Source organism: Coffea eugenioides, chromosome 6 (genome assembly GCF_003713205.1).
Source record: "Coffea eugenioides isolate CCC68of chromosome 6, Ceug_1.0, whole genome shotgun sequence".
NCBI classification, from domain to species: domain Eukaryota; kingdom Viridiplantae; phylum Streptophyta; class Magnoliopsida; order Gentianales; family Rubiaceae; genus Coffea; species Coffea eugenioides.
In genome coordinates, this window is record NC_040040.1 from 52532922 (window position 1) to 52543101 (window position 10180).

At 37.2% G+C, this 10180-nt stretch overlaps 1 protein-coding gene across 1 annotated transcript; it reads left to right on the plus strand.

The window, feature by feature from the left end:
* The first annotated feature begins 9579 nt into the window (after nt 1-9579).
* LOC113774419 lies at nt 9580-9972 on the plus strand. The gene has a single exon (XM_027318958.1). The coding sequence runs from the start codon at nt 9580-9582 to the stop codon at nt 9970-9972; it is 393 nt and encodes a 130-aa protein (XP_027174759.1).
* Nucleotides 9973-10180: the final 208 nt, after the last annotated feature.

A 10180-nucleotide genomic window follows, 5' to 3' on the forward strand; every position in this document is an offset into this window, starting at 1 on the left:
TTGGGTTATCAAACAAAGTCTAAATTAGCTACAAAAAAAAGTTTAAGGACCAAATTGGTTAAATAAAAGGCTTAGGGATGATAATTTGGGTTTTATATTAATTAACTTTTTATTAGTACAAAACGCATTTGACTTCCAAATCAAAACACGTAAAAAAAAAAAGGATCAAAACCCATACTTATAATGAAGTTTATGATTCTTGATTCCGATTGCAATTCCTAATTATGAACCAACCACCTCATTAGTTTTTGCTAGACTAAGTACCACACTTGATCCATTTATGTACTTTCTCTTGTTCAATTGATTATGTGTGTCCTTTTTTATGTTTTTATTTAAAAATTTGTCTGGCTCGGATCTTCATAGTGGATTATTTATATCCTACCAAAATGCTCATTATTTATTTGAATTTACAATCTCTCTCCAACAATAACATGTGGACAAAGACAAATAAAAGCTTATTACTGTTTTGATACTAGTCAAGTTCGACTCAAATATCAACATGATCATTGACCAATGATCATTCCAATATATAAAGACAGCAATGGTGGCTGTGATGTTTGTTTAACAACTAATTAGATCTAACTGGATATCTGTAATGATCCCACATCGGCTAGGGAGGAAGTCCTGGGCGGCTATATCACCTGTCGTGAGTGTCCCCTCACCTGACCGATGCCTTTTGGAGGGGTGCTGGGTTTCTTGACCTGCGGGCTTGGGCTCTTCACTTGTTGTGGGCTATAACCCCACCTCCAGGAACAAAATCCACGACCCAATGGGACGGTTAATTGTGGGATAATATTGGTCAGAGGTGTTAGAATTGGTCTCAGAGTCAGGTTCCCGACCCCGGTGTACCAGCAAGGACGCTGGGTTCCCTAAAGGGGGTGGATTGTAATGATCCCACATCGGCTAAGGAGGAAGTCCCGGGCGGCTATATCACCTGTCGTGAGTGTCCCCTCACTTGACCAAGGCCTTTTGGAGGGGTGCTGGGCTTTTTGACTTACGGGCTTGGGCTATTCGCTTGTTGTGGGCTATAATCCCACCTCCAGAAACAAAACCCACGGCCCAATGGGATAGTTAACTGTGGAACAATATTGGTCAGAGGTGTTAAAATATCGCCATTACCATTAGGCAGCTTCCTGCTTAGGAGCTTGACCTCTTTTTTACCATTGAATTTTTTTCCTTTTTTTCCTTTGAGAGCCTTTTTTCCTTTTTTTTTTTGGATAAATTATCTTTTATCTCCCTGTGATTAGATACTTTACCACATATCCTTCCTATGGTTTAAAAATCTATATATAACCTCTCATGATTTAGGTTAAAGTGTCACTGTTAGTTTGTTTATTAAAACTAACTGTCAATAGTAAAAATTAAGTCAAGTAAATAGGCAAATTCACTCTTTCACTACTTTTTTTCTTTTTTTTTTTACTTGTCTTTCTCTCTCTCTTTTTTCTTCTGGGAAGAGAAGAGATAATTTTGAAATCCTATATTTTGACTTTTTATTATTGACAATTTGTCAATTTATTAGTTTGACTTTGAAATTCTATTATTGATAGTTAGTTTTATAGAAAAACTAATGGTGACACTTTAATCCAAATCATGAAGGAGTTATATATAGATTTTTAAAGTATAGGGAGTTATCTGGTAAAGTATCAAATTAAAGGTGGGTAAAAGATAATTTACCCTTTTTTTGGGGAGAGTTATTGCTTTGAATTTTTGTCTTGAGGTTTGTCATTTTGTATTTGGTATAATGTGACAATGTGAGGATTCATCAACTGTTCTTGCATCCAAATCCGGTATATATGTGATGACGAAAGATACGAGTATTCAGTTTGCATTCGTAAGAATTCTTTCGTCTTCTCCTTCACTATAAATCAAGTATCCAGAAAGTGTAAACAATTATAGATTCAATACCAATTTGGCAACAAAAAATGATTAATCTTTTGGGCAAATTACACTTTACCCCTTGTGATTTAGTGATTTTTCACATAACCCCCGTGGCTTTAAAAGTTATACATAACCCTCTCATGATTTTGATTAAAATATCAAAATGACGGAAATGATCATTCATAACGAAGTCACCTAAAATATCAAAAATACCCTTATGTAAAATTGAAAATGATTTATTAACCAAGAGAGGTTATATGTATATTTTGAAAACAATAAGGGAGTTATATGGTAAAGTATTAAATCATAAGAAGATTATATGGTAAAACATAAAATCATATGGGGTTAGTATGTCATGTATTTATAAGGGTAATTTCAACATTTTTAAAGGTTCTATTACGTATGATCATTTCCGTCATTTTGACACTTTAATCCAAACCATGAGGAGCTAATGTATAACGTTTAAAACCATAGGGGATTATGTGAAAAATTACTATATTACAGGGGATAACATGTAATTTGCCCTAATTTTTTTTAGGTAAAAAATGATTTAATCTAATTTGTACCAAGTAAAAACTAGTAAGTCTAGGAAATTAGAAAGTATTAAGTTGAGCATTCATACTCTAAACATCTGGTTAGATGAAGAATGGGTGAATCCCAATCTTAGATACGAGGCATCAGTGAATTTTGTAGGACTGTTTGTCCCTTTTGATTGGACCTTTGTCCAAATACTGTAAAGATTACAGTGATATATATATATATATATATATATATATATCAAGCTAACGTTTCGACCAAAAAAAAAAAAATCAGCCGTGCAGGACGAAAAGTTGATAAGGGTGCTACAGGAACATAAAGAGGCGATAAGATGGTCCATTGCTAATATCAAAGACATAAGTCCCTCTGACAGGTTGTCGAAACTTGTGCAATAATAAATACCTGCTCAACTAAAGTTAATTTCTGTAGATAGTGGTAAGCAGGGTCGAATCCACAGGGATTGGGTGTAACTGTTTCTTTTCAAATTCACAGTAACAAAGGGGGTGTTTTTGTGCAGAATGTGACAATCAAAGAAATTCAAATAAAATCTAAGAAACTACTAAAAATTAAATAACAAATTACTAAAATCAAATGAGTGATAATTAAGGATCTAGCCAAGAAATAACTTCAGCAATGGTTCACCTAATTGATTGTCGAAGCAAAGTCAAATCCAATTATTTACTAATAAATAGGTTATAACTGCCAAACAAGCGATGACAGTTAACCCCTCCTTACTGTGTCGGTGATTAAGGTAACCACTACTCTAATTGAGAAATAATTCTAGGTACGCCCGTAAGATTTAATTCCCCAATTGCTTTACGTATTAGAGGAGTTCTATTCTAACCAAATAACACACTACCAGGGTTATTTTAGATTAGCCCGCGTATCCCTCCTGACACAAACTTAATCATGCCAGTTGTCACTAGTTCAAGGCAATTAAACAATTACAGATTTAATGCCTTAATTGACAGTAGATTATAAGTTAACTAATTATCTGGATCCAAGACAATCAATTAATTAAATAATCATAAATATTGCAAGCAAGGAATATGCGAATATCAATAAATAAAAGGAAAAGATAAAATTAAATCGATCTCACAAGTTTTAGGCGAACTAAAGCCTCCGTTGTTCTTTGATTAGAGTGAGGAGATTAATTCATATTTGGTGAGAAAAACCGATGCAAAAGTGTAAAGAAAGCAGTGGCCATTGTCCTAATTGTTCCAGGCATATGCGGCAAGAGAGCCACAAAGGACGAAAGGCTAAAGTCAAAAAGAAAACTTGCTACAGAGAATGATTTCTTTGCTTTCTTATGGCCTCTGACATACGATAATTGAGGTTAAGCCAAAAGCCAACCAAAGAAAAGTCAACAAAAGCAACTTAAAGTAGTCCTCTCTAATTCCTATCTAAGTATGCCTCTTCCTTGCGGCAGCTCTGTGCGGCGCCCCCCCTTACGGAGAGGACTCCGGAGGAAGAAGAAGCAGACTCAGCCCTTCGTTCCTTTCCTCCTTTTATTCTATCTTCCGCAAATTACCAAAAAGGACTTGTGTCTCCTTGTTCCAAAAATACCCCTGAAGACCTTCCATTTGAATTCTTTCCCGATGACTGTCAAATTGACCTTGATTGTAATATTTTTGTTCTACTCCCTGAAATAAATGTAAATTATGAAAAGTGAGTAGAATCTAATAATTAATTCACATCGGGTTAGGTAATAGAGGAAATTAATAATAAAATAAATGATAAAATTGTAACCTATCAATTCCCCCCACACCTGAACCATACTTGTTATCAAGCATAAGAACAGTAAACAAACACCAATATTTGACAATGGCTATTGCTCTATCTACCATATTGCCAAGATATCAAGAAAAATATATATCAAGCATCAGTGATCAAAATCCAAGAAACATCACCCCGGTTAGCTTCTAAACTATAAACTCCTTCAATTCCAAGTTAACTAATCTAAGAAGAAGGAATGATCGCTCAACATTTATCAGCAAATGGTCCAACTATTAACCAAAATCTCAACATTAAATCCATAATTCGGCAAGCTGACTTATATCACACACTAACACAACTTTCACTTCTTTTTTTCGTTATTTATTTATTTATTATTTTTTCTTTTTTTTTTCAATAGCACAGAAGACTTAGTCTCTAGCCATCGGAGCCTTTTGACGCGAACTCCAACATTTGCTAGATGAAGGAGCCCGGTTACTCAGCTCCTATCGCTATACGACCACGTACTCATAGAAATTACTACTTTGTGACGCGAAAATCGACACTTTAGGTGAAGATCCCCGATTACTTGGTAGTAAAGACTAGCAGAGTACAGTCAACTCTTATTCACACAAAAACTCAATATAACACAAAACCTAAAAGAAAATTTGCATCAACTAGCATCATTTTCAAACATGGAGAACTAAGGTTAATAACCGGACCAATTCACATGAAAATGCCAACAATCATTCCCTATGCCTAGGAAAGTTAACCAAAAATTATAAAAGTCACATAGTCGTCGATATTCACCACAGAGATGTTCTTGAATTCAACCACATTAACTTGATACCCTTTTATTATTAAAACTTGGTAATAGCAAAATTAGAGACAATAATCCAACATCAAACTTTAGTATTCACATGAGAGCTAAGCACTAAAAAGAAAGAAAGAGACTGAACGAAAGATAGACAAATAACAAACTAGAAATAAAGGAAAAACCCCTAAAAACTAAAAACTACTAAAAACTAGAACCACAACTGATCCCTCCCACACCTAAATGACACATTGCCCTCAATGTGATGAATAAACAGTAATAGCAAGAAGAAGGGCAACGGTACTTCCCTGAGGTCGTCAAAACATCGGCTAGTGAGGCCCAAAAGGAGGAGAAAAGACGACGTGCTGCATAAATGCCGCTAGTTTCTGGGCAATATTGGCCACATTGGCTTCAATATTCTTCACTCCAGCATCCAAAGTGTCAACCTGCTAACATTAGCAATTGATCCAAGAAATGGCAACTCCAGCAATAGCAGTTCAGAAGTTGGACAGAAATAACTCAATCACAAATGCCCAGTGGTCACAACTCGATCAATTAGGCAACCAATAACACAAGATTAACAAATGTTAAACAACCACCATCGCCAGTACCACTAGTGAATGCACAGGGAAAAATTAAATCAAATGGCTAGCCCAATTCACTTGATAAATCCAAACACACCACTCAGTACCAAGGAATAGTAGAGATTAGAACGGGAATCAATTGACAAGTAACTCCCTAAATCGCCCCCAAATAATGCACCAATTTTACTCACGGGACTAGGGATAGTGCTAGTGCTCGAATAAATCAACAAATGTCTCCAATTCAAGAAATCAACAACTTAACTTAACAACACTGAGGAAGCTCACAACGGCTACTAGAATGTCTCACGGAGCAAATGAACCACAAAGCCTTCAATGGAGCCCCAAAAATTGACAACTAAGAATGCAAAAGACTAAAGGGCAACTCGGAAATAGAGGGACTCAGAGATACCTGCCCACTACCCAACGGTGTCGTTGGTGGCAGTGGGTAGCGGAACCGGCAAGCGGCGGCGGCGGCGGTCGCGACTAGGAGAGTAGGGACTGCGATGAGCTGGTGGATGTGTACCAGCGAGGTGGAGAGGCGCGCGAGGCTTGTTACTGCGACGAGCTGGGTTGCCACGGCTGGAGTGCAACGGCGGTGAACAAGGTGGATGAATCGCGCGCGATGGAGAGGAGGAGCAGCCGCTGCTGTTGGCCGCCGTGGGCTGACAGAGTCGGCTGTGGACGACGCGCGGCACACGAGCAGCGGCGGTGGTGGTCGTGTGGCTGTAGGCAGGGGGCAGCGTGCGTTGTCGCTCGGCGTTGGTCGCGGGTGAAGGAGATGGCGGCGGGCATGAGGTGTGCTCAGCCGAAAGAGAAGAAGAAACAGGGGAGAAGAAAGAAAGAAGAAGAAAGAAAGAAAAGAAAGAAAAAGAAAAAGAAAGAAAGGAAAAGAAAAAGAAAATAGTATTCGTGTTTTTTTTTCTTTTTTTTCTCTCTTTTTTTTTTGTTTTTACGGAAAGACTCCCTTTTTTTTCTCCTTGTTACTTACTTGAAAATTTTGTTTTATGAAATTTTTTTAATATATCATTTTTTTATTATTATTGACAAAATTTATTTTTCGACTTCAAAAATAGGGATTAACAGAAAATTAATAATCGTTCTTGAGTTTTTTTGAATACTTACCTTTCCCGCGAACATGACGCGGGCACGTCATGAAGGCACGGAATCTGGAGCTTTCCAGGTTACTTGACGCGGGCACGTCAAGAGGGTAGGAACCCTTTTTGACGAATCTAATCGTGAGCTCTTCATACGTCATGACGCGAGCACGTCATAAGGGCAAGAACCCCTTCTGACGATTCTGACCGTGAGCTCTTCATACGTCATGACGCGGGCGCGTCATGTCAGAGGGATGCCTGTGAATCATCAAAAATGAAAATTAAAGCCAAAAATCAGTCAAATCCAAGGAAAAATATATTTAAACTAACGAACAAAAAATGAACAAATAACTAAAAGAAATTGGGTTGCCTCCCAATGAGCGCCCTTCTTTAATGTCTTTGGCTAGACATTATTATGTTTTGTTCATGGAGGATAAAATCTTGTGGCTCGTTTTAATGTTTCATCCTCTATATAGTCCTGATAGTTCTCGTAAATAGAGTAATTCTTGGGCACACGAGCTACGGTTTTCCTTGGACTAGTAAATGGCGCCAAACAATTCAACGATAATTTGCATTCTCTACTCACGTCTCCATCACACGCATTTATCGGTTCAAGATATTTTGCCATCTCCACTCTTAACTTATTCCTGTCATGAAATTTTAAATTTTCTGGTATAATAAAATCAATTTCAGTAACAGGAGTTGAAGAATAGGAGTTAGGAAAATATTGATTAAGGGATGGAGAAAATATCACCACATTTGGAGATTGTACACTGGATTCATTCACTTGGATGAATTGTTATTGGGGTCTCATTTCTTGCACTTCACTTTCCTTTTCAACTGCATCTTTAGATCTGTTTCCTTGAAACTCTTGCAGTTCCAGGTCATTTGGCCGGATAATTGCACTCTCATCTTCCTCAAGATTGATATTGGTTTGTGCGGGCAATTCTTCAAGGTGAGAAGCTAATCGCATTATCCTGGATGTCAATAGATGTACTTGATCTGCCATCCCGGATGTCAATAGTTGCACTTGATCCGCCATCTCTTGTATCTCCTGTTGAAATCGATATGAATTAGCAGTTAGCAATTCCATCATTTCTTCGAGAGACATACCTGATACGGGGGATGATTGCTGAGACTCTTGCTGTTGAAAATCCATTGGCCCGGTCGTATAATTAAAATTGAAATTATCCCACCATCTTTGATCATACCTGTTTAGGTAAGGGTCATACCACGTTTGAAATCGAGGTGAAAAATCTCCAAAAGTATCAATTGGAGCACTTAGATTATCTTGAAACGCGGGGCATGTGTCGATTGAATAACTTGAGGCAAAATAAGTTCCACAATTTGTAATAGCCCATTGATTATTAGGAAAAACACGAGTCTCATAACCTCATTCAAGAATAAAATTCAGTCTATCATCAAAATACGGAATGTTAGCAGCCATAAACTATATATAAAAAAAATAGAAAAATAAATAAAAAATGAAAACAAGATGAACTAAAAAGAAACAAATAACTAGCGCCAGTCCCCGGCAATGGCGCCAAAAATTGACAGGTTGTCGAAACCTGTGCAATAATAAATACCTGCTCAACTAAAGTTAATTTCTGTTGATAGTGGTAAGTAGGGTCGAATCCACAGGGATTGGGTGTAACTGTTTCTTTTCAAATTCACAGTAACAAAGGGGGTGTTTTTGTGCAGAAGGTGACAATCAAAGAAATTCAAATAAAATCTAAGAAACTACTAAAAATTAAATAACAAATTACTAAAATCAAATGAGTGATAATTAAGGATCTAGCCAAGAAATAACTTCAGCAATGGTTCACCTAATTGATTGTCGAAGCAAAGTCAAATCCAATTATTTACTAATAAATAGGTTATAACTGCCAAACAAGCGATGACAGTTAACCCCTCCTTACTGTGTCGGTGATTAAGGTACGCCCGTTAACCACTACTCTAATTGAGAAATAATTCTAGGTACGCCCGTAAGATTTAATTCCCCAATTGCCTTACGTATTAGAGGAGTTCTATTCTAACCAAATAACACACTACCAGGGTTATTTTAGATTAGCCCGCGTATCCCTCCTGACACAAACTTAATCATGCCAGTTGTCACTAGTCAAGGCAATTAAACAATTACGGATTTAATGCCTTAATTGACAGTAGATTATAAGTTAACTAATTATCCGGATCCAAGACAATCAATTAATTAAATAATCATAAATATTGCAAGCAAGGAATATGCGAATACCAATGAATAAAAGAAAAAGATAAAATTAAATCGATCTCACAAGTTTTAGGCGAACCAAAGCCTCCGTTGTTCTTTGACTAGAATGAGGAGATTAATTCATATTTGGTGCAAAAAAACCCATGCAAAAGTGTAAAGAAAGCAGTGGCCATTGTCCTAATTGTTCCAGGCATATGCGGCAAGAGAGCCACAAAGGACGAAAGGCTAAAGTCAAAAAGAAAACTTACTACAGAGAATGATTTCTTTGCTTTCTTATGGCCTCTGACATACGAGAATTGAGGTTAAGCCAAAAGCCAACCAAAGAAAAGTCAACAAAAGCAACTTAAAGTAGTCCTCTCTAATCCTATCTAAGTCTGCCTCTTCCTTGCGGCAACTCTGTGCGGTGCCCCCCCTTGCGGAGAGGACTCCGAAGGAAGAAGAAGCAGACTCAGCCTTTCGTTCCTTTCCTCCTTTTATTCTATCTTCCTCAAATTACCAAAAAGGACTTGTGTCTCCTTGTTCCAAAAATAACCCTGAAGACCTTCCATTTGAATTCTTTGCCGATGACTGTCAAATTGACCTTGATTGTGATATTTTTGTTCTACTCCCTGAAATAAATGTAAATTATGAAAAGTGAGTAGAATCTAATAATTAATTCACATCGGGTTAGGTAATAGAGGAAATTAATAATAAAATAAATGATAAAATTGCAACCTATCACCCTCCTTGTGCATGCATCGGATTAGGATTGAAGAGGATGCAAAGCCAGTACGTCAGCCGCAAAGGAGGTTGAACCCGATGATGATGGAGGTGGTGAAAAGTGAAATACTCAAACTTCTCGATATGGGGATAATTTTTGCTATTTCCGACAGTCAGTGGGTTAGCCCGGTGCAAGTAGTCCCTAAGAAAGCTAGAATAACGGTAGAAACAAACCATGAAGGTGAGCTTGTTCCAATTCGCAAGCCTACCGGATGGCGTCAGTGCATAGACTACTGCAAGCTCAATGCAGTGACTAAAAAGAACTACTACCTTCTTCCCTTTATTGATCAGATGATTGAAAGATTAGCTTGTCGAACTTACTATTATTTTTTAGATGATTTTCAGGTTACTTTCAGATTGCCATAGCACCGGAGGACCAAAATAAAACAACGTTCATATGCCCGTTTGTTACCTTTGCCTATAGAAGAATGCCTTTCAGATTGTGTAATACGCTTGCAACGTTCTAGAAGTGTATGGTAAGTATCTTTTCTGAGTATGTGGAGAAAATCATAGAAGTATTTATGGATGATTTCAATGTCTATGGTGACAGTTTTGATGAATGCCTTGATAATTT

Coding starts and splice junctions, on each gene's coding strand:
- LOC113774419 (XM_027318958.1), top strand. CDS start 9,580: ATGCATCGGATTAGGATTGAAGAGGATGCAAAGCCAGTACGTCAGCCG.